At 42.0% G+C, this 26,362-nt stretch overlaps 1 protein-coding gene across 1 annotated transcript in view; it reads right to left on the reverse strand.

Annotated features, from left to right (window-relative positions):
• LOC120530679 (dynein heavy chain 11, axonemal-like) overlaps nucleotides 1–26,362 on the reverse strand; it is a 645,801-nt gene that overhangs the window by 280,279 nt on the left and 339,160 nt on the right. Inside the window, 2 exon segments of the mRNA XM_039755100.1 lie at nucleotides 10,049–10,214; nucleotides 15,895–16,099. Coding sequence (XP_039611034.1) covers nucleotides 10,049–10,214; nucleotides 15,895–16,099 — 371 coding nt within the window.

Here is a 26,362-nt window from a genome sequence, read left to right on the forward strand (position 1 = left end):
AATTTTATACGTTCTAGATGATAAGTCAACGACGAAGCAAAGAAGAAAGAGCATGGACAAACATTCGAAAAAGTCATTTTAATTTATTAGAGAGAAAGAAATGATATTCACTCACAGGCAGTTATATGTTGTATTGCCACAATGTAAGTCCAAACACGGAATCAAAATTGAATACGATCTTGAAGAAAAGTTAATTCCAAATATTGTTTTTACTAAAGTTTTAAAGTAAAAGTGAAAATAATGCATATGTAACAATTCCCATGAAAATAACAATCTCTTAAAATTGTATAGTGGAGCCTCCTAGTCTTCTTATATAATACACTACCGTGGCTGTCTGTTTGTCTGTCCAGGATGTTAAATCACCTGTAGCTTGCAAACCGTTTGACCTATTGACCTGAAATTTGGTACACATACACTAAATGACGTCTACTATCCACTTTTGGGGTGATGATTTTTATTCCTCTTTTTATTTTTATTTTATTTTATTGTAGAGTCAACTCTCGGCAGTGGGTAGCAAGTTGGCTGGGCGGTGCATGTGTACGGGCGCCGTTCTCATCCCTACCACCTTCGCCGTCACTTCCCCTACCTCTTCATATCTTAAATCAGTACTGACCCCAACTCTCTCTTCTGTTTCTTTTTCTGGTTTCTTTGTGGTGGCGGCCTGCGCCACCTCCACCTACTCACAGCTTCATGATGCACCAACATTGATGGACTGAAAGCCAGAAGTCTACGTGACCATCATCATCAGGTCCTTCCATGAAAACCCTAAATACAAAGAGGACTGTTTGACTTATGTTAGGTAGATTGCCCAGAGGGGACTGGGCGGTCTCTTGGTCTGGAACCCCTACAGATTTTATTTTTTCTCCAGCCTTTGGAGTTTTTTTTGTTTTTTCTGTCCACCCTGGCCATCGGACTTTACTCTTATTCTATGTTAATTAATGTTGACTTATGTTTATTTTTTATTGTGTCTTCTATTTTTCTATTCATTTTGTAAAGCACTTTGAGCTACATTTTTTTTGTATGAATATGTGCTATATAAATAAATGTTGATTGATTGATTGAAATCATTCTTGAGGCAGACTGAACACTTAAGTACCAGCTGAAGTGAAAAATTAAGAAAAACGTACTGCAGTAATTGCAACACAAACACTGACTTAATCAGTTTTAACACGAAAAAATGCCAACGAAAGAAGAGAAGCAGCGGACTGCTAGGTTGGAGAAAAGACCGCCGCTCAGGATGCAGCAAGCACATCAACCTCTGAGCAAACGAATGGTAAACAGAGACAGAGAAAGAGGAGGAAAACTAGGAATGTCAAGTCAAGTGTGTTCACTGCATGTTATCGTGCACTGCACCGTTACTGGTCATGGATAATACTGCAATGAATCACAAGATAGAAAGACCAAGACACACGCACAGAATGAGAGTAAAGCCTAACAACAGGCGTCTTTATTTAACAAAGGATGATCCACAGTTGTACATTCAGCACGATCATCTTCCTGCTGTAATGCCTCACTAAATAACAGCCATGGCTATATCTGTACTGTTACTGAAGTTGTGCTCGCTGTTCCAGTGTTTTGTTCGTCTTCCGCTGTGCTGTGCCGTGTCTTTCTCTGTGGATCGCCACACTTATCTTCTGCAAGGTTCTGTTTATCCAATGGCCCAGGATTCTGCATCTGCCATCTTGAACCATCCTGGCTTTGTAAAGTGTAATGTGAATGTTTCAGGGAGCTCGGTGTCCCGTTGTGTGACATTTCACTGTCAATCACCCATCCAGCTCCCGCTATCTTCAGGTAATATATTGGCTATTACAGTATAGTTTGCACCCATGATCACCTCTGGGTATTGATACTGTGATATTACTTGTGGTTCACCTATGAGTGCCATTCCACATTCGGGGCAATGACTGTTATGTGTGTGCCGATTTGCATGAATGCATTTAAAGCATTACCTTATGTGGAGTGCTGAGGGAATGTATAAATCTGCGTATTACCTCACTCAGTGTAAGGCCGTTCAAACTTTGGGGTGAAACTTGAGGAATGCTTGGTTGCTACATACCCAAATCATTGCTATTTTCCCCATTTCTAAAAAACGTTAACATTACCAACAGTTTCAGCATGTGTCTTCTCCTCGTAGATCGACCAATCATATAATTTACAAGATTTGTTACTAATATTATTTAATCTCAGTCAAATTGATATAAATTTTTTACAGATTATTGTTGCCCGGCATTTCCAAACTGTTCTGCCGATCTCTGCTTGAACGTCATCTTCTGGCAGCTCCTAGTGAATTAGGACAGCTCACAAACTCTCCCAAGTCCTGGTGAAGTTAGGAGTAGTTTCCTAATTTAGGATAATTGATATAATGCTTTTTACCTTACTCTTAAAGCTATAATAATAACAATAGTCTACTCTCTCTCTCTCTCTATTATATATATATATAAATATAAAATCCTTAGCCTAAAAGTGCAACGATTTTATGTGATGTTTTTATGTCATGCTTTAAATCGGGCTTATTTTAAAACCTACTGTAAGAGCCAATCTTAGAAATTTAAAGTTTTGAGTTAATATTGATGTTTGCTTAATTTTAATAGAATATTAATGTCTTTCATAGTCATAGCTTATGGTATAGTCTTTTCCCCCTATAAGTTAACAAGAGATAGAACCTTCTTACTATAACTGAATAACAGTGTGATAATAAACTCAGTTTGTTTGGAACAGGTCCCAGTAAAGAGGGACTTGAAAGACCCATTTTAAGCTTAGAAATGGGATAAGCATACAGTTTTCTGACCGTCTTGAAATGGTTCAGAAATGTTAAGTAAATAGTAACGATTTGAGATGTAACAAGATTAAGCTTAGAATTGAACTTTTCTTACATTAATTTTTCCTTTTTTGCTATTTCAATTTTCCCTTTTTGTGTGTAAACTGTTTTACTTTAAAACTTAACTAAACTTCAAAAAACGAAGATATTTTGTCTGTGGAATCATTTCTGCGCGTCAGGCTTTTGTTGAATCCCATTTTTTGAGCTGAAGCTGCAGAACTTTGGTAATTTTTGAAAAACGCAGCTACACCTACATATAATACGTTTGGTATCATTCTTTTCAGAAAGTATCGAACTTTAATGTGATGTTGTTATATTTTCAGATTCTTATTCCGTTTTTAAATTATAAACAAAAGAATATCAAGAACTTACATCCCACGAGAAGAGAGTTTGTGCCAAGAGATTTAACCACACCCGGGACCAGAAATAAAAGACAAAGAGTAGGACAGCTGCTGTACAGGCTTTTAAATGTTCAAAGCGATGTGCGAGATGCAGATCACGTGGCACGGCAGCAGCAGCAAACCAGCAGCTAATGGAGCAAAGAGAAGGTAAAAAAAACTGTATTTGCTTCCCATTGTATCACCGTTTAAGAGGGGGTTTCAGAGGAGCGACTGCGTCTCCTTGGGGTTCGTTCAGCCCCCCTCTTCACAACGCGAGCGGCAGAGACGCCAAGTGGCTGGCGTGTAGCGCAGGCCATGGGGGTTAGCGAATAAAGCGAGCAGGGGCGAACCCCCTAGTAATAATAATACTACTACTAATAATAATAATAATTCTTTACGTTTATAGAGTACTACTTTTCTCTCCACTCAAAGCACTTTAAATGGAGAATGGTGAGCCACTTCAACCACCACTAATGTGCAGCACCCACCTGGATGATGCAATGGCAGCCATTTTTGTACTCTCAGCACACATTAACTGTTAGGTGGTGAAGGGGTGAGAGATAGTTAGCCAGTTACAGGCAGGGGGTAATTGGGGAGGGAGGGAATGACCAGGCTGTGGTGGGCAATTTAGCCAGGACATGTTTACAATGGATGCCCAGGGACCTTTTATGACCACAGAGAGTCAGGAGCTTGATTTTAGGTCTCATCTGATAGACGGTGCCATTATCACGGCACAGTGTCCCTGTCAATGCATTGGGGTATTGGGATCCACATTCAGACATCAGGGACCTCCCCAACAGAAGTTCCACCAGAAACCCAAGATTTTTCTAGTTGGCCTCCCATCCAAGTACTGGCTGGGCCTGCACATGCTTAGCATCAGGTGAATTTCCTGTTCTGAAGTGACTGTTGGTATGGCTGCTGGCTAGGACCAAATTTGTGTCACCCTGAGATTTTAAACCACTTTCGTACTCTGACAAATATGGGCACAGATTAGCACGACAGGACCAGAGAGTATAACAAAGTAACGATCTTAAGGTAGTTCAATTGCATAACAGAATCAAGAGCTACATTAGTGTGCACCAATCAGCAAATGGATAAATGGTACAATCATTCATAGCTTAATATTCTCTAAAGGTCTCAAAATAGTTTATATATATACATATATATATATATATGATAGATAGATAGATAGATAGATAGATACTTTATTAATCCCAAGGGGAAATTCACATAATCCAGCAGCAGTATACTGATACAAAGAAACAATATTAAATTAAATAGTAATAAAAATGAAAAAAAATTAAAATAGAATTAATGTTAGCATTTACTCCCCCGGGTGGAATTGAAGAGTCGCATAGTGTGGGGGATGAACGATCTCCTCAGTCTGTCAGTGGAGCAGGACGGTGACAGCAGTCTGTCGCTGAAGCTGCTCCTCTGCCTGGAGATGACACTGTTAAGTGGATGCAGTGGATTCTTCATGATTGACAGGAGTTTGCTTAGTGCCCGTCGCTCTGCCACAGATGTTAAACTGTCCAACTTTACTCCTACAATAGAGCCTGCCTTCTTAACAAGTTTGTCCAGGCGTGAGGCGTCTTTCATCTTTATGCTGCCACCCCAGCACACCACCGCGTAGAAGAGGGCACTCGCCACAACCGTCTGGTAGAACATCTGCAGCATTTTACTGCAGATGTTGAAGGATGCCAACCTTTTCAGGAAGTATAGTCTGCTCTGACCTTTCTTGCACAGAGCATCAGTATTGGCAGTCCAGTCCAATTTGTCATCCAGCTGCACTCCCAGATATTTATAGGTATGCACCCTCTGCACATATATATATATATATATATATATATATATATATATATATATATATATATATATATATATATGTGTATATATATATATATATATATATATATGTGTGTATATATATATATATATATATATATATATATATATATATATATATATAACATTTTCAGTATATCTAAATGGAAATTTTTATTTATGATTTCTTTTCGAAAACAAAATAATTAGTATTAATTATTATTATCTCATTGTTCCCTTCGTAACTGTTCAGGGCACAATAGCTACAGCATATCTCTCATATTAAATGACTAAGAAACATGACTGGGGCTTCTTTAAAGCAACAGCAATATGCCAGTATAGCGCCTGAACAAGACTGAGACAGCCAAGTCAGACGTTTTCTCTCTTTTTAGTCATTCTGGTGTGTGTTCAGAACAAAGTGTTTGTCTGTCTGTCTGTCCATCTACTTATCTATCTCAGTTCTCAACAGGTGAGGGGAAGCTGGCACACACATGTTGCTGCTGCTCCTCCCTGTTACCAACACTTTTCATTAAAATTTGCGTTAACCTTGCACTTTTCTTTTATTGTATGTATAGTTCATGGATTAAATCAACTTGAATAACATAATCGACTTGAGCACGGGAAAGGCTCTATATACATAAAATGTATTATTATTATTCTGTCTATCTGTCTATCTATCATATAGTGCCTTTCATATCTATCTATCTATCTCTTATATAGTGCCTTTTGATTCCATCTATCAATCTAACTAACACCTGCCAAACTGGTACTCTACATTGGGGTGGGGATTGATGACAAGCTATCCTTCAAGGACCATGCTGTTAGTATCTCTTGGCATCTCCATTTCACTCTATATGACACCTGCAAGATCAGACCTCATCTGATGGAGTATGCAGCACAGCTCCTGCTCCAGGCTTCGGTTTTCTCATGTCTGAAATACTGCAACTCTCTGCTGGTAGGAATACCGGCATGTGTCATCAAGCTGCTGCAGATGATTCAAAATGCAGCTGTATGTCTGGTGTTCATCTATCCAAGGTGGGCACAAGTCACTGCTTTCTTCTGATCACTATATTGGTGCCTTAAACCAGCATGCATTAAGTTCAAATCCTTGATGCTTTCTTACAGAGTAGTCAGTGGGTGAGCACCTGTGTATAAGGAGACATTCATGAGGTCCTGTGGTCCTTCTCAACCACTCAGGTCCGCTGATGAATGCCGTCTGGTGATGCCACCTCTGCATGGTATCAAATCTCAGTCCAGACTCTTTTCATGTGTAGCTCCTAGTTGGTGGAACGAGTTGCCCACCTCCATTTGAAATGCTGACTCCCTCATTGTGTTTAAGAAGCATTTGAAGACCCACTTGTTTGGTGAATTTCTGTCAAACTGATGCTATGTTTTATAATCTAAGAACTGTACATTACTTCGATAGTATTTTGTTCAGAGCTCTTCACTTGTGGTGGTCAATCTTGTACTTTTGTCCTTATGTAGGAGTGGAGTGATATACTTTGTTAGCCATTTATGGATACAATGAAAAGTGAAGCAAAATGACAGTTTTCAGTGACTGAGTTGATTACAATATGCAAGAGATCTTATTATCTTTAGATGCAGAAGAAGCATGTGATATGGTTGAATGGGACTACCTATTCATCACATTTCACAAATATGGGTTCAGCCCAAACCTATGTGCATGGATCAAACTATGTTACACTAGCCCAGAAGCCTCAACATTATTTCATACTACTTCAAACTAGAATATGGTACTTGACAAGGATGCCCTTTATCACCTTTGCTCATTGCAATTGCCATTGAACCACTGGCTGTCTACTTTCAAAATGCGTCAGAGATAAATGGGATTTTCAGAGGACTTGAACAGAAAGTATCATTATATGCAGCTGATATGGTACTGTATGTATCTGACCCACAAAATTCTGTGCCAGCAGTCCTAAAACCATTAATAGATTTTCAAAAGATATCTGTACTCAAAATCGGTTTGATTAAAAGTGTGCTCTTTCCAGTGAATTCTCTAGCTCACAATGTCAGAACTGGATACTTTCCCATTTATTTTAGCAGATCAATTAAAATATCTAGGAGTAAATATCACAAGAAAACATGAAGCTCTTTTTTAACAAAATGTTAAGGTATGCAAGGGATAAAATTAAACAAGATGTGAATAGATGGTCTACCCTCCATCTTACATTAGCAGGGAGAATCAACATTGTTAACAAGCTTCTCCTCCTATTTCAAAGCATCCCCATATACATTTAACAAATCATTTTTAAAGAAATTAGACTCAATCACAACTTCAGTTATTTGGATTTCGAAACATCCGAAGGGCGACTATACAACAACCTAAAGCAGAAGGGGGCATGGCACTACCTAACTTTCAATTCTGTTACTGGATAGCAAATATACAAGTTATAAAGTCCTGGACATTGACACAAATCGATGGATTTACACAAGACCAGTCTGCAGTAGAAATCCAATCTTGCAGTACTTCTTTATATTCCCTGCTCTGTGCCCCAGTTACAAATTACTGTCAATACACTAATAATTGCCCTTCTTTCTCTCAGAATATGGAACCAAAGCTTTTACCTGTTGCACCTCTAAATGACAACCACCTTTTACAAACTCTCAAACTTATATACTATTTAATGTCTGGAATTAAAACACTTAGAGACTTGTATATAAATAATGTCTTCACATCCTACGAACAATTAATTACGCTTCAGATCCAACCTCTCATCAACACACATCTTCCACTACTTTCAAGCAAGGAACTTTGCTGAACAGAACCTGCCCAGTTTTCCTCACCTCCCACCTTGTTCTATTCCAGAAGAAATATTAATCAGCCTTGAACACTCAGATAGCACCTCTACAGTTTATAAAAACATTTTAACCCCTAAATTGCTTCAACCGGCTATAGTCGGTTCCCAGTGCAATTTGCCAGCACGCAGAAGTAGAGTATATTCGGCGATGTATATTTGTTGAACACCGCAACCGGCTATAGTCGGTTCCCAGTGCAATTTGCCAGCATGCTGGAGCAAAGTACTGTAGATTCGGCGACATATCTTTGGTGACGTACATTCGTTGAACACCATAACCGACTAGAGTTGGTTCCCAGTGCAATTTTCCTGTATGCTGGAACCAAGTATATTTGGCAACGTACATTCCTTGAATACTGCAACTGGCTATAGTCGGTTCCCAGTGCAATTTGCCAGCACGCCGAAGCTGTGTATCTAGGCCAAGTACATTCTTTGAATGACGCAACTGGCTATAGTCAGTTCCCAGTGCAATTTGCCAGCACACTGGAGCAGAGTATATTCGGCGACATAAATTCGTTGAACGCCACAACTGGCTATAGTCGGTTCCCAGTGCAACAGTGAGCTGATCATTCAGTGCCGTACATTCGTTGAGTAGCCAGCTAATGAGTGAATCAGCATCACTGTCCCTGGGATTCAGTCGCTGCACTGGACTACTAGCTTAGCTAAGCATGAGTGTTGGCCTCTGTGTGCTTGCGCAGTTGGCTCGGTGATTCACTGAATTTCATCAATGGCGTCAGTTGCACCTTGTACATATAATAATAGATTGTTGCAGTAGTTTTTTTTTTTTTATAGCTTTTACACTTCATTGGCGATGTGGAAAATGATCAGTGTTGCTGCAATTGTGATGCTCTTTGCATGAAAAAACTATGTGTTCCATTAAAATTTCACTTTTTTTTGGTGAATTGTGATGTTTCCTTAAAAACCGCAGCAAAAAAGCATTTGGCGTCCGTTTGCATTAACCGCCCAAGTATGTGGCAGTTTAAGGGTTAAAGGCCCTTCCTTTCAAAGACCCCAGAGTACACTGGGGAAAGGATCTGTCACTTAACCTTTCAGAAAAGGAGCAGAAGGCAGCCATGCATAGAATACACTCGAGCTCCATATGTGCAAAGCACTCAATCATTCAACCTAAAATCTTTTATGGGGTGCATTGATTCAACCTGTAAACGTTGCAATCGAGCCCCAGCCTCACCTGGCCACATGTTTTTTAGACATGCACCAAATTAACATTTTGGACAAAAATCTATGCCCGCCTATCAGACAGCCTCAGTACCACAATCCCTCCAAACCCATTAACAGCTGTGTTTGATTGGGCTCACAGAGGGACTTAAAGTGGAGAAGGACAAACAAACTGTGCTGTAATGGTCTTTACTACACTACTGGCACGTAGACTTTTCTTGCTCAGCTGGAAGAATCCCACCTCACCTCTGTTAAGTCAGTGGGTGACTGATGTCATATACTACTTAAAACTGGAAAAAATCAAATTCTCACTTAGAGGATCTGTGCAAAACATTTGAAAAACATAGCAGGATCTGATCAATAACATTTTATAATAAACTTCCACTTTGGGGTTAGGGTTAGGGTTCTATTCTTGTTTCCTTTTATGGAGTCGCTCTGGATGCTCCTCTCTTTCTCTTGGGCGGGGGTTGAACTTTGCTTTGTTTGTTTGCTTTGTTAAGTGTGACTTAATTGTATGGAATGTTATGTGCTTCTAATTAAAATGAAAATCAATAAAATGAATAAATAAAAATACAATATGCGAGGTTTCGTGGCAACTCAGGGCCCCTCTTCATTGATTATACACCTTACCTGAAGAAGGAGCCTGAGCTGCCTCCAAAATCTGCATATTGTAATCTACTCAGTTAGCCAAAAAAAGGGGCCATTTGGCTTCAGTCCTCATTGTACCCTTGTCCTGTAACACTTCCACAGACTGACGTTCAGCTGATTATGTTGACCTCATTTGTAAGTCACTTTGGATATACACGTCCACTAATCAAATAATTGTAAAAGTCAATGCGTTGAACAAAGTTTTACATGTTGGTCAGACATGCAAATAATTTTACTGCACTCTGCACACATAACAATCCCACTGCTGCCACCAGTAATCGCCGACTGCCTTTCCTTCTGGCACAGTAGTGCCACCCAAAGCACTGAATGACATTCATCCCCCTTCAGTTTACCTCTACTTCGGACCCCCAATTGCAGCTCACCAGTGGCTGTAGTCCAGATGCTGTCTGATAAGTGTGTGAGGCTGCACCGTGCCATAAGCGTCCACCTCAGGCATGTTCAGGTCGTCAATGAAGTAGATCAGCTTCTTGGTCCCAGGAGGGGCGTAATTTCGGCCTGCTTTCTTTTCCAGGGCCTTTTCAAGAACACCTTAGTTGAAAAAGAAATTTAAAAAAGTGATATGATTTCAGATATTTGTAGAGAATATTTATAACTAAAAAGGTCGGACACACTGTTCACCTTTGGGTCTACACAGGTGCCTTGCTGGTTCATAGCTCACTGGACCGTTGGGACGTATTTGCTCAGTCGGTCTTGTAAATTCATCAGAAATGGCCGACGGCAGAGAGAGATGACCTCATAATAAGAGCCTTCACTACTGTATAAAAGTGAAAGGCAGAGACCACCAAAAGTCCTCATAGTCTCCAACTTCCACCCACCATAACATACCCCAGAATGACAAACAGGATTTGGGGAGTTTTTGCAAATTTCTTAAATATAAAAAGACATGTACTGTATTCACATCCTTTACTCAGCACTTCATTGAAACCCCATTGGCAGCCAATGCAGCCTGGAGTCTCCTTGGCTCTGATGGAGAAGTCTCACACTCCTGAATTTGGGGGAAATTGCCCGCCATTCTTCTCGGCAGAACCTCTCAAGACCTGTCAGGGTAGATGGAGGCCATTGGTGGACGGCTGTTTTCAGGATGTTCCACAGAGATGTTTGATGGGGTTCAAGTCCAGGCTATGGCTGGGCCACTCGAGGATATTCCCAGAGTTGTCCCTAAATCACTCCTGTGTTGTCATTGCTTTGTCCTGTTAGGAGGTGAACCTTCGGCCTGGTCTGAGCTCCAGAGTGCTCTGTAGTTTTCAATAAGGTTATCTCTATACTTTGCTCTACTTGGTTTTCCCACAACCTTGACTAGCCTCCCAATCCCTGCTGGTGTCAAACAACCCGACAACAGGATCTGCCACCATCATGCTTCATGTTGGAAGGGTATTACGCAGGTGAGGAGCGGTGCCAGGATTCCTCCTTAGAGTTTAGGCCAAACAGTTCAATCTCGGTTACATTAGACCTGAGAACCTTGTGTCTCACAGTCTGAGTGTCCTTAAAATGACTTATTATAACTCCAAGTGGGCTTCCATGTGTCATCTGGCCACTTTGCCATAAAGCCCAGGTTAGCGGAGAGTTGCAATGGTGGTGGTGGTGGTCGCTCTGAAAGTTTCTCCCATCTCACCACACAAGTTCTCTTCAGCTCAGCCAGAGTGACCATGGAGTCCTTGGTCACCTTTCTTATCAAGGTCCTTCTCGCACAATTGCTTAGTTTGGCCCGGGCAGCCATTTCTAGGAAGAGATTATGGTTTTTGTAAACTTCTTCCATTTCAGAATTATGGAGCAACATTCATGTCTCTGGTGACTCTTCCTATGAAGTCAGTAGACGGATTGGGAGGGCATGGGGGGTTCATGAGGCTCCTGATATCTCTGTAAATGGACGAAGGTCCAAGTCTTTAGATCCTGGTGCTTCCTATGGTTGTGAGACATGGACACTATCCGGTGATCTGAGAAGAAGACTGGACTTCTTCAGTACTGTGTCTCTTCAAAGAGTCCTTGGGTATTGCTGGTTTGACTTTGTGTTGCTCATGGATTCTCAAATGAGGAACATTACCTGCTTTGTGAGGGAGCGTCAGTTTTGGCACTACGGCCATGTGGAGCGATTAGCTGAGGGTGATCATCATTGTTGATGGCTGGACAGGTCAAGGGGACGCCCACGTAACACCTGGCTGAGGCAGATAGATGGTCATTTCCGGAGGGTGGAACTGAGCCATGTGTCTGCCTGGTTGCCAACCGAGATCTCAAGGTGTTTTGTCATGTGGTGGGTGCAGCAACACGCTGTACCAATGCATGCCCACCAACCTGACCTGACCTGACTGTTCCCTTGAGAATCTTCAGGGACTGCAGAGATTTTTTGTAGCCTTCCCCAGACCTGTGCCAATGTGATATTTTACTTTGTTATCCTTCATGCATTTGCAAAAATTTGTATAGTCCTGTTTTTAGTTTTGTTATTCTGCGGTTTTGAATGTTGCTTGATGAGGGGGAAAAAAATGAATGTTAATGATTTTAGCATAAGGCTGCAACCTAACAAAATGTGTAAAACGTGAACACTTCCTGAAGGCACTGTGTCGTCGTCTTCTTTTTTTGTCTGCTCCCAGAGCAGATCATCCGTCTCCATCTCTCCCTGTTTTTTTATATCACTTTCTGCCACACCGACTGCCTTCATGTCCTCCCTCACCACATCCCTAAACCTCATCTTTGGCCTTCCTCTTTTCCTCCTGCCTAACATTTCCATCCTCCACCTCCTTTTTCTGATGTACCCCCCTCATCTCTCTTCTGCACATGTCCAGATCGTCTCAGTCTCGCCTCTCTCACTGTCATACCTGTGTTGTCCCTCTCATTGCTAATCCTGTGTATCCTCAGAGTAAATCGTGGCATCTTCAACTCCGCCACTTCCAGCTCTGCCTCTTGTCTTGTCATCTGTGCCACAGTCTCCAAGCCACACAACATAGCTGGTCTCACTGCTGTCTTATAGTCTTTCCCTTTCAATCTTGCAGGTGCTCTTCAATCACAAATCACTCCTGACACTCTTCTCCACCCAGTCCACTCTTCCTGCACTCTCTTCTTCACCTCTCTGTTGCACTCTTCGATGCTATGGACTGTTGAACCCAAGTGTTTCAATTCATCTGCCTTCACCACCTCAGCTCCTTGCAGTCCATCACCTTCCCTCTCATTCACGCACATGTACTCCATACTGTCTCTCATTCCTCTTCTCTCCAGTGCATTCCTCCACCTCTCCAGGTTCATCTCAACCACAACAGATCACAATTTCACCCACAAGCATCACAGTCCATGGAGTCTCCTGTCTAACCTCATCACCATTACGGACTGGAAAGGGCTCAGAGCTGATCCTTGATGTAGTCCCACCCTCACCTTGAACCAGACTGTCATTTGCAATGCACCCCTCTGAAGGCACTGCACAAATTCACATACACAGTGATACAGATATACCCACATGCGTACACATATCTACACGTATACATATAACCACTGTGCCCTTAAAGGAGTACTAAATCTGCAGCCATATCAGTAATGATACATGGCACCTGCTTGATCCAATGCAGGGTTTCAAGTGGCTGGAGTGGTGGCAATCAGGAGGGAGTAGGGGCATTAGAGGCTTTAGGCCCTGATCTATTACACCCAGCCTCCAGATCTGTTTCATTTTTTAAGAATGTACAAGAATGATCTTGGTAAATCCTTGATCCTTTTGTGGATTCTATTTGATTCAGCTCCTGATAAATGTGCGAAAGGCCAAGGGGGAGCCACACTTCAGAATTCTATAAAACATACATGGGGCACAAGGCAGGAGCAATCACCCGGACGGGGTGCCAGTCCTTCACAGGGTGAACACACTCACACATACAAATAAACTAGCATGTCCAATCCACCTATTCTGCATGTCTTTGGACTGTTGGGGGGGAAACCCATAAAGACACAGAGTACATTAGAGGGTCAGCTCAGGTTGGGAGACAAAGCCAGAGAGGCAAGATTGCATTTCATCTGTTGGAACCACAAATTCAATGTTACGTTACAGAATGCTTTCCAACAGATGGTGCACTGCCAACATTAATGCAAAGGTCTACATCAATCACTTAAATCTCAACCCATCTTAGACGGGAGAGAAAATACAAACTCCACCCAGGGAGGACCCCAGGTGTCCACCAAGTGTCTGTGTATCTCTCTGTTTGTCCATCCAGTTGCTTTGTCTTTGTCATTTAAACAGATGGCACAGCACAAACATTTTTAGTAATAAAATGCTTGGCATTTGTCAATCCACTAGATGGCATATCACAAACTTTTGTAGTAGTGCATTGCGTAACTACAAATATCTGTGATGCAACATTAAAAAATACATTCCAGCAGATGGCGCACTGCAAATGTAAACACTGAGGTCTACATGGACTATTTAAATCTCTGCCTATCTTATAATACTGGCACAGCTAGTCCAGACTAATACAAGGATAAGTGTCTGTCTGGTTGCTATGTCTCTGTCATCCCAACAGACGGAGCATCATAAACATTTTCATTAATAAAATGCATTGTATTTGTTATTGCAATACATGGAGAATCACAAACTTATGTAGTAATTCACTTTATTACTAAAAATGTTTATAATTTGCCATGTGGGTGGCACGGCTAGTCCACCTTAATAAAAGGATAAGTGTCTGTCTGGTTTCTGTGTCTCTGTCATTCCAACAGATGGTGCCTCGCAAACATTTTTAGCAAACAAATGCTTTGTATTTGTTATTGCAATACATGGTGAATCACAAACTTTTGTAGTAATTCACTTTATTACTAAAAATATTTATGATGTGCCATCTGTTGAAATAATAAATGCAATGCATTTTATTACTACAGGCATTACAAAATACTGTACTTTCCAACAGATGGTGCACTGCAAACATTAATGCAAAGGTCTAAATTGATCACTTACATCTCAACCCATCTTAGATGGGTGGCACAGCTAGCCCACCTTAATAAGAGGATAAGTGTCTGTGTGTCTGTCCAGTTGCTGTGATCATAATAAATGGATCAGTTGTCTGTGTGCTCATCTGCGTGTCTGTCATTGCAACAGATGGCACATCACAACATTTATAGTAATGAAATGCTTTGCATTTTTCATTTTAACAGACGGTGCATCACAAACATTAATGCTAAGGTCTACATTGATCATTTAACTCTCAACCCTTCTTAGATGGGTGGCACAGCTAGTCCACCTTAATAAAAGGATAAGTGTCTGTCTAGTTTCTATGTCTCTGTCATTCCAACAGACGGTGCATCACAAGCATTTTCAGTAATTAAATGCATTGCATTTATTATTGCAATACATGGCACATCACAAACCTTTGTAGTAATGCACACTATTACTACAAATGTTTATGATGTGCCATTTGTTGAAATGACAAAATGCAATGTATTTTATTACTACATGCATTACAAAATACTGTACTGTACTTTCCAACAGATGGTGCATCACAAACATTAATCTTGATTTTACTAATCCCATACCAAGTGGCACATATCAGGGACATATGCATTGCATGGTGTGCTGCAAACATTAACACCGAGGCCTACATCGCTCACTTAGATTTCAGACGGCAGCACAGCAGGTGTATGAATGAATAATACAAACCCAGTGGACATGACACCAGTACCCAACGTAGACTAGACCTTCACACCTACATGCGTGTGCACAGACCCCATATTTGTACATTCTGCCTTTTTTAAGGTACAACAGCCGAGTTGAAGCAGATGCTCGAGCTTCTAGTGCTCACAAAAAAAAAGAAGTGAAAATGTGCATTTCATGGAATATTGTGGATCCATTAATATGAAAATGTAAAAAAATAGGGCAATTAAAAGATTATTCGTGAGCCATTAAATTTGCACTTTTAAAAAGGAACCATGTTCCATTAATTAAAAAAATGTTAAGTTACATTCCACCTTAGCTTGATTTTTTGCTTTCTTTTTTTTTTTTTAAAGGAAAAACAGCCCTCACCCACCGACACCCCCTGCCCCCCCAAGTACCGGAGACTCAATTTAATAGAAAAGACTCCGTACCACACACCATGCAAGGCATGTAATTAAATGTCTTCACGCAGAATTAACTTGCAGATCAGGTATAATGAGCACATTAGTAATAGAGGTTATGGGAGGGTGGCAGCAAAGCAGTGCCCCCCCATATCCCCCTCAAAGAACTGACAGACGCTACGTCACGACTCACGCTGGAGCATTGCAGAAGTAGTGTAGTAGTTGAAAGGCACTTTGGCCACCATGTAATCCTCGGAGAGCTGCGACACTTTGTCCGAGACGAGGATGGTTTTCCCCACGCCGGCGTTTCCAACCAGCATGATCGGCTTTCCTTTGTCCACAAGCAGGTCCACAAAGTATCTCAGGCAAACAGTCTCAGCAGTATGGACGAGGATAGTCTGGAAAAAAAACAAAAAACAGAGGCAGGTGAGAGATGGAGCAAAACCACCACGATGCTCTTCAGCTGACACTCTTAATGGGTCCCCCACTCAATGGCTTCTGTATTTAACTGGCAGGTTAGGTGGCTCAGTTAGGGTTGTGGGGATTGAACTGGCCAGTGAGGCCAGGCTCTGTTCCAAAAGCTGAAATTTAAAGGCCCTAAACACCAGGCGCCATATACAGAATAACTGGCACAGGCTAGAAAATGACATTCGATTTACAGGCACTGTGCTCGCTTGGTTTAGTTCTTATTTATCAAATCAATTCCAATATGTACAGAAATCTGCTGACAGGACTCCATCATTATACACAGAAGTGACATATGGTGTCCTGCAGGGCTCAGTACTCGGACCTTTACTGTTTTCACTTTACAGGCTTCCACTGGGACCTCTCATTAGGAAACATGATGTTAATTTTCACTCGTACGCAGATGACACCCAGTTATACCTTTCTTTTAGAGCAAATGAAGTTTCTTCAATGCCTTTAATTAGTTGTGTTAGTGAATTAAAGGAGCGGATGAATGAGAACTACTTGTCTTTAAACACAAATAAAACAGAGATGTTAATTATTGGAGGGAATGACGCTGATCACAACAATATTCTCTCATCATTTAACTCAGTTGGAATCCCCATTAATTTTACTGAATCAGCCCACAATCTCGGAGTTCTCTTTGACTCTAGCATGTCATTTAAAGTGCACAATACAAAGTTGTCCAAATTGTGTTTCTTCCATCTTAAAAATGTTGGGAAATTAAGGCACTTTCTAAATAAACGGGATTCTGAGAAATTAATTCATGCATTTATTTCTAGTAGGATTGACTACTGCAATGCAGTGTTCACTGGCTGTTCAAACTGTTCTTTATACAGCCTCCAATTAATCTAAAATGTTGCTGCAAGAATTATTACAAAAACAAGAAAATATGAACACATAACTCCAGTTCTTAAATCCTTACACTGGCTCCCAGTTAAGTTTAGGGCAGATTTCAAAATCCTCCTTTTAACATATAAAGCATTAAATGGCCAAGGTCCGGCTTATCATGACTTACAAACCAGAGCGCACATTAAGATCTCCAGATGCCGGTCTCCTTAGGATTCCAAGGATTGATAAAATAACAGTAGGAGGTCGAGCTTTTAGTTACAGTACCCCTAAACCGTGGAGTGGTCTGCCTTCTACAATAAGAGATGCCCCATCGGTCTCAGCCTTTAAATCCCGGCTGAAGACTCACAACTTCAGTTTAGCACACCCTGACTAGAGCTGCTGATTTACTGTACAGACTGCATCTCTGTGGTTAGCCATTAGCACTAAAACATAAGTAACATGATAGTTAGAATTTGTTACTAACCCTCACCAATTCCCTTTCTCTTCTCGGTACTCAAATGTGGCACTTGGTGCCACGGCCCATCTGCCAAGTTGTTTTGCCTGTCTAAGGTAAAGTCATCTCTGATGGAGGATCGCAGGAATCATGGGAAGAGGGGTCCTTTCATCGGATTGGCTGTCTCAGCTGTGGAATGGCCAGTGGGGGAGGCAGCTTGATGGCTGAGGTCTCCAGGACTCTGAACAAATCTAAATTGTATTCTGTGATGTCATCTACTTTCTATTACACTATTATATTGTATTGATGATTACAGTACTTGCGTTCTGTTCTGTGTATTGTGTTGTATTTACCCCCCTTTTTATGACACCCACTGTACGCCCAACCTACCTGGAAAAGGGGTCTCTCACTTCCATTTTTTTCCCTACTAAGGTTTTTCTTTGGGAGTTTTTCTTTGTCTTCTTAAGAGAGTCAAGGCTGGGGGGCTGTCAAGAGGCAGGGCCTGTTAAAGCCCATTGTGGCACTTCTTGTGTGATTTTGGGCTTTACAAAAATAAATTGTATTGTATTGTAATGTATAATAAAAATGTAAACACACTGCATCATCAGTGTGTTATCGTCTCTAGGAACCCCAAGGAATGCACCAGGGATACACTAGCATTGTTAAAACAACGCGCAGATGACATCGACAAAGGCACTATATGACATGAGCACATCCCAGGTGTGCAGTTGAGCTCTAGTTATGGACAGCCCAGACTCCTGCAACTCCTAACTGTGCTACCAAGACCCCTGCAGATTATTCAAAACACAGCGGCACATCTTGTGTCCAACCAGCCGAGACGTGCACATGTCACCCCTCACTTCAAACCACTACATTAGCTACCTGGAGCACAAATTGGGTGCAAATCCCTGATGTTTGCCTACAGTGTAGTCAGTGGGTCAGCACAGATGTATATGGAGGCACTTGAGAGGTCCCCTGCCACTGAGGTCTGTTAATACCACCTCTACATGGCATCATGTCTCAATCCAGACTTTTCTCTTGTATAGCCGACTAACTGCCCACCTGCAGGGCCATCTTAATGAATAGGCATGCTAGGCAGTTGCCCGGGGACCCTTCATTTTTTCTGATGCCTAAGTATGTTTCTGCTTTGCTATCAAAACAGGGGGCCCAGTGCTCTACTTTGCCCAGGGGCCTATGATGCTGTTAAGACGGCCCTGCCCACCTCCATCAAATCCACTGACTCCCTTAGCAATCCTATCTGAAGTTTCGTTCTGTGGAGATCTTTCTAGTTGAACATGGTCTTGATGCAAGGCTCTTTGGAGCTAAGGAAAGAGAAATGAGTCTTGTGTCACTCTGTTTGGTTTGGAGATCTTCGCTTGTGATGGTCAAGTCTGTATCTTTGCCCTCCAGCGATTGTTTCAAAATAATTTCCACACTGATGTTTTCGTGATTATGTCAACCACTTTTGTAAATCAGTTTGGATAAAGACATGTCTGCTAAGTGAGGAAATGTAAGTCTAACTGATCCACTCGCCCACCCTAGAAACACCCAAATTCTGCCCTCCAACTCAAATCTCAGTCTCTTAAATATGTCTGAATTCATGAACATCCTCAATGCAGAGATGAGAAGTCCAGAAGATGGAACTGAATGAGGCCAACCTCCATCCACCATATCTACAGCTAAACTGTGTGATGCCAAAGAGAAGCCACTTCCATTTACGATGTCCTCTGTACGACATATGATTAAGTTGCATATAAACTAGTATTTCCTCTGAGATTTTTCTATTATTTCAGGGGATCAGCTTGAAGAAGACCAACAAAGAGGTTAGGAGCATGTGCTGATAGCACGTTGTTGCACCGACAACACGACGAACCACCTGGTTTGGGACCCGAGTGCAGCAGGTGACACTTCAGCACCATACTGGAAGAGTGTGAGGTTTATTTACGGTGGCAGGATTAGCACTCCAGCCACTGTAAATAAACTCCCAGGTTTTCCTGGTAAATTCGAGGACCTGCTAGCAGGGCTGGATACAGATTAACACCATCCCCAGGATGGAACAATTGCAGGTTAAGGGCCTTGCTTAAGGGCCGAACAGAGTAAAGTCACTTCTGGCATTTATGGGATTCAAACCGGCAAACCTCTGATTACCAGTGCAGATCCCTAACTCAGAGCCACCGCTCCACCCTAGACCCACCAAGGACAGAAAAAAAATTAGTAACTGCTTGAATATCCAGCACTCACTGGATTTTTAATTCAACTCTACCTTCTCTAGCTAGACATGGGAGGAGTTGGTTCAGTCCAACTCCACTCCCTGGATTTTTATTTCAACTCTACTAACTGTCCCTAGACATGGGAGGAGTTGGATTAGTTCAACTCCACCCCCTGGATTTTTAATTCGACTCTACTGTCGCTGGACATGGGAGGAGTTGGATCAGTTCAACTCTGGATTTTTAATTCGACTCTACTAACTGTAGAGTTAGTCCAACTCCACCCCCTAGATTTTGTATACGATTCTACCAGCTGTTACTAGATATCTGTCCAACTCCACTCTCTGGACATTAGATTCGACTCTACCCCACTATAGCTAGACATGAGAGGAGTTGGTTCAGTCCAGCTCTACTCCATGGACTTTAAATTTGACTCAGCCTCACTGTAGCTAAACATGGGAGGATTTGGTTCAGTTCAACTCCACCCCCTGGATTTTTAATTTGACTCTACAAATTGTTGTTAGACATCAGTCCAACTCCACCCTCTGGACATTACGAGGTGTGATCCAAAAATATGGTGAATGTTTAAATAAAAAAAATGATTACAGTAAAAGACACATTGCCATTAATTCCCCTCAAAATACACTCCCCTCGCTTCGAACACACTTATTCCATCGTTCTTGCCACTTTCTGAAGCAATTCTCTTTTGTTAGTATCTTTAATTACTACAATCATTTTTTTTTTATTTAAACATTCACTGTATTTTTTGATCACATCGCGTAGATTCGACTCTACCCCACTATAGCTAGAATGAGAGGAGTTGGTTCAGTCTAACTCTACACACTAGATTTTTAATTTGGCTCTACCAACTGTTGCTAGACATCAGTCCAACTCCACCCTCTGGACATTAGATTTGACACACCCCCACTAAATAGCTAGACATGGGAAGAGTTGGTTCTGTCCAAGTCCACCCCCTAGACATTGGATTGGACTCAACCAACTGTAGGTTGACATGGGCACAGTTGGACCAGTCTGACTGCCCCACATGGACTCTGAAGATTTCATACAAATGTTGGCTATTACTGTCTTAAGAGAAGAAGGCAAACTGAATCTGACAAGGACAGAAGAAGATGGGGAAGGCCCAGATAAAGAACTGCATAAGGCTGGGGTTATACTTCACGCGATGCATGCTGCAGCGGACACTCCTGCTACGCAAGCATTGTACTGTTTATACTTGCGTGTGTACTTTACAAAAATCTGGAGGAATCCACCAGGTGGCAGTGTGAGAAATTATCACAGTGAGAACAGGTTCGGCTTCGCTGTGTTGTGAATTGCCTGGAACACCCATTAAATTCAGATGATACCTTACCGCAATATCTCTGAAAAGTATGTTTAATGATTAAATCCATCAGTCCAAGGGTTTGTCCATTTCAGATAGCATTGGGCAAGAGGCAGAAACAATCCCTGGACGAGGCATCAGCTCATCGCAAGGTGAATACAAACACTCACACACACTAGCATCATTTTAGTGTCACCAAATCTGCATGTCTTTGGAAGGAAACCAGAGCACACGGAGGAAACCCAGCAGGAAAACATGGAAACTCCTGGCAGGGAGCACCAGCGACGTGACTCCCTGCAAGACAGCAGTGCTACCGCTCCGCCACCGTGTCACCCCCATGTGTGTAATCATTAACAGTATTCATTATTTAAATGAAATTAACGATTTATCCGTAACATATAACATACATACTTTAATACATTTCATCATGAAAGTGATATCAAGTATAAATCTAAGGATTTTAAATGTGCAGAGAGTTGGAATATCAGACATTTAATGTGCTCGATGTGGCGATCTATAGCTGGCGATCCGCTGCTCTCTGGATGGAAGCCATAGAAAAAAAGACGGTATGTGAGACTTTTAAAATGTATCGTCTCATTACGATCGGGAATATGAGATGCTTGAATATAAAAGCACCACGAATACATCTGTATGTCTGCATTTTGCTTCACCACATCGAACCATTCATCAAACATCGAAGCGCGCACACCGATCTCATAGGATCCACAAAGCTTTCTGTCACATGTAGATAGTAACCAGAGACTCTGACCTCACATTCCAACTTTTAGCACACTGCACCCCCCCGACTTTTTGCTGGTACTACAACTTGCACACACGTCGCGTTAATTTCTGAGGACCTGCTCAGAGGACGCATCAAATAAGCGGTGAGAACGCATGGCAGCCATGATGCGGGCGCGTACACGTTCTGAGCGTGAAGTATAAACGAGCCCAAAGAGGAGTAGGAAATCAGAGTCTGTAGTTTGAGAAGCAAACACCTTACATGTCCTCAGTCGGCTTCTTCATCGAATACACTCCAAATACAAGTGTCGTCTGCAATTGAGAAAAGGCGACTCAAGACATCCCTGCAATGATTACTCCATTTTATGCGTGTAGTTTTCTTTAATGTTGGGTTTTTGCATGTGAAGGATCTCATTTTGATGCTGGTTGAGAAATTTGTCTTGAATGTGAAAGTCTGTTTTCTTTACTGCATTAAATGTTATAGTTTAGAGACACGGGTGGAACAGATCAGTGACTGCGACGGTCACAATTGCTTGGTTTTGGAGAGTGGCACTATAAATATGGCATAACTTGAATTCTCTTTTATCCCCTTGCTGGATATAAAACCTCTTTCTCTTTAGTGCTAGTCAGCTTTATTTTGAAGGAGGCCCTAGGATTTCATTTTAGTTTTCCGGTTTTGACGTCTATGATGCGTTTTGCTCTTTTGATCTTGGTGCTTGGTTTCGCTTTGACTTTCTGGAATCTTCCTCATTTTTTTAAAATCTCCTGGTCGTTTTCCCACAATAATAACCCTCAGCACACTGAATGTTATAAAAATCTCAACTTTTATTTCAAGAGATCTCAAATGCACTCTAAGATGTCTTTAAATCAGCCTGAGCTCATTTCAAGACATCCGAACATCATTTTCCAGAGGTCTCAAAATGACGTCATGTTTAAGCTGGGGTATCTTTTCCTAGCCTAGGTTTAAATTTCTTTTTTTGGGTCTTTTTTGTTGGGTATGACGTTAATCTGCATCCAGCCCTACAAGCAGGATCTCCAACTTGCAGTGAAAACCCTGGGGGTTGGTAACAGGATTGGCACTCCAGACACTAAAAAACCTCACACTCTTCAGGGTGGTGCTGCGGGGTCACCCGCTGCACAACTGCACTCGGATCTTAATCTGGGTGGTCTGTCATGTGATGGGTGCGGCAACGCGATGTAATCAGTAAAAAGCTCCCAACCTCTCTCTCTCTCCTCTTTGTTGATTATTGCTTCAATAATTCCTTTTGTTGTCTAGTTAAGTATATTTAGCTTTATTATATCCTGTTTTATGTTTTTTGTCTACGTATTCTTGGCCAGTTTAATTATATTTGCCTATTACAGTGGAACCTCGGTTCACGATCGTAATTCGTTCCAAAACTCTGGTCGCAACCCGATTCAGTCGTGACCCGAAGTCATTTCCCCCATAGGATTGTATGTAATGTGGAACCGACCCGGACACAGACAGGCGGACATGTTGTTTCTCAACCAGCACACGTTTATTTACAATGTTTACAATTATTTAAATTGGTCACACAGACCCAAATAATGGTCACTCAGACACAGTCACGTGCACAATCCCCAAATTACTCAGTCCTGGCCATAAATGCCTCTCTTCGGGCCGCCTCCACACCTCCTCTGTGCTTCGTCCTGCCTCCTCCCGAGTCCAGCGCTCAATGAATGGAGAACGGCCCCTTTTATGCAGTCCCCGTATGAGCCCCAGGTGTTCCCGGCATTCCTCCCTTGGCCACGCCCTAGCGTGGCGGAAGTGCCGGCTGTCCTCCCGGCAGCTCCCCGGGTGTCTCCCAAAGTCTTCCCCCCAGCACTTCCTGGTGTGGCGGAAGGCACCTCTTGGCGGTGACCACGGGCCCCTACAGGGTAGGGCTTCCATGTCCTCAACCCGTGGCCCCCAGAGCAACCAGGAAGGCGGCCCCCGCGTGATCCTGGGTGGGCTTTGACCCTCTTCCCGTCCCTCACGACGTCCCGGCCGGGTCGTTGCCGCTGGCATCCCTGACAGTAAATGCAATTAATCCGTTCCGGACCGTACGAGCAATATGTAAATATATTTTTTTTTAAAGATTTTTAAGCACAAAAATAGTTAATTATACCATAGAATGCACAGTGTAATTGTAAACTAAATGTAAAAACATTGAATAACACTGAGAAAACCTTGAACAACAGAGAAAACTAACCTTGCAGTCTCTTTTAAAACAAGCCCGGTGCATTCTTTAACTCCCTTCTCGCACTCTATCTCTCTCTCTCTTTTGCTGCACAGGGAGAGACTGAACACGTGCGGAAATCATCTGCGTGTACGAACCGGGAGGGAAACTGGCTTGTTTGTCACCCGAGTGTGTGGTCGTGAACAGATGCAAAAGTTTGGCGAACTTTTTGGTCGTAACCCGATTTGTACATGTTCTGAGACGTTCGTGACCCGAGGTTCCACTGTATTTAGTTTCTATGTGGGTAATCTTGGTCTCTGATGTTCACTGTGTTTTGTGGGTGAACCCTCAGGAGGCGGGGCCATCACAACCTCACTGCCAGGAGCTGCCCCATATCCTATAAAGGCAGGCAGGCAGGTAGGCAGGGAAAGCAGCTTCCATGAGGTTCATTGAATGCACTTCAGTGGAGGAGACTTTTGCATCGTTTTGAGTTTTGCTTTTATTTCAGTTTGCCTGGAAATTTTGCCTGTCTTTGGATTTCGATTACTGGTTCGACCTTTTTTCCATTATTGTTAATGTATCCTGTTTTGTTTTTTTTAAAATAAAGATTCTTTTTATTGCACTTTCATACACAAGCCAGGTAATCTCTTGAATATTTTTGGGTACTTTGCTATTGTTTTAGTGCTATTTCGCCTAGTTGTAATGGTGAGTAATATTTGGCATATCAACTAATAAATTTATTTGAAATTAAGGTTTAATGATATCTAATCTGCGGTGGACTGGCGCCCTGCCCAGGGTTTGTTTCCTGCCTTGCACCCTGTGCTGGCTGGGATTGGCTCCAGCAGACCCCCCGTGACCCTGTAGTTAGGATATAGCGGGTTGGATAATGGATGGATGGATGATATCTAATTGTAAAAATAATCTGGTAGTAACAAAGCCAGATACACTTATTTTTGTGTATTATTATATGGTAAATGGCCTGTATTTGATATAGCGCCTACTAGAGTTCAAGAACCCCCCTAGGCGCTTCACAACACAACAGTCATTCACCCATTCACACGCTGGTGATGATAAGCTACTTTGTAGCCACAGCTGCCCTGGGGCGCACTGACAGAGGCGAGGCTGCCTAACACTGGTGCCACCAATCCTTCCGACCACCACCAGCAGGCAAGGTAGGTTAAGTGTCTTGCCCAAGGACACAACAGCTGCATTCTCATGCCGGGAGTGAACCTGCGACCCTCCAATTGCTGGACAACCCGCTCTACCGACTGAGCTACTGCTGTCCTATATACGAGGGACAGTCAAAAGGTTTGCAGAATTGTGATATAGCAGGAGAGTGAGAGATCAGATTGTTGTGAAGGAGAGCGCAGCACATCTGTAGACCAGTTACGACAGGTCTGGATTGGTTTTGGCGTGTAGTATTGTTTTAATTACCGTTTGAGTTAGATGCATGTGTAGTCATTCGGCGAAGTGTCGCAGTTTGAACAACAAGTTCATGTGCAAATTGGGCAAGTCAGCTTCAGATATGCTTACACTTTTGTAAGAGGGTGTGAGCCGGAGGGCTGATCGCACCCCAAATAGAGACAAACGCCCCTGGGAAAATCACAAACCCTGAAACACTGACTACCCTCACATTGCTCCTTATCCTTGCACTATAACGCGTAATACAAGCCTCGCGCGGTACTCCGCCGACTTATAAGCCTTGCAGCGCCTGTTAGTTTTGGAATTGATTGTTTGCTTTTATCTCCCTCTGCTCCTAGCGGAACTGTCATCTCTGACTTGTCATGGATCACGTTTGAGCTCATGTGTTTGCGGTGTCTGAATAAAAACCCTTTTTGTTTCTACGACCTCCTGTGTCTCTGTGCAAATCTGTGACCCAAGCGTGACAAGAGATACACTTGAAGATATCTGAAAAGACAGAAAGTCCCTTTGAAAGAACGGGAATGCTTACAGGAAGTGATCTCAAGATATATGGAAATCATTTTTAAGTATCTTAACAAAGCATGCCAGGCCAAATTGAGATATCTAAAAAATGTATTTGAGATGTCTTGAGATGCACTTTAACAAATATTAAAATATATTTCAGATATCTTCATATGGATGAGAAGCTATTTTGAGATGTCTGCTGTAAGGCGAGTTGTAATGATGTCAAATTAATTTGTAATAGTTTCTAAAATGTATATTACAGTACAGGTATACCATTTCTCACCTTTTTCAATATATTAAGAATTACATATTTTTATATTTTGGAAAATATATTGCATTATACAAAAAAGGCAAAAATGTGCATACTTTACAATACATTTTCAGCTAAATGCTTGATATTGTAATACATTTAAAGTACTTTAAAGCATAATATATGTGGCCTGCAGAGGGCGCTCCTGCTGCCCAAACCCGACACAGACGCAGGACACAAGTTCAACGCACACGTTTTTTTTTTTTTTCTTTTT

Source organism: Polypterus senegalus, chromosome 6 (assembly GCF_016835505.1).
Source record: "Polypterus senegalus isolate Bchr_013 chromosome 6, ASM1683550v1, whole genome shotgun sequence".
In the NCBI taxonomy this organism is placed as follows: domain Eukaryota; kingdom Metazoa; phylum Chordata; class Cladistia; order Polypteriformes; family Polypteridae; genus Polypterus; species Polypterus senegalus.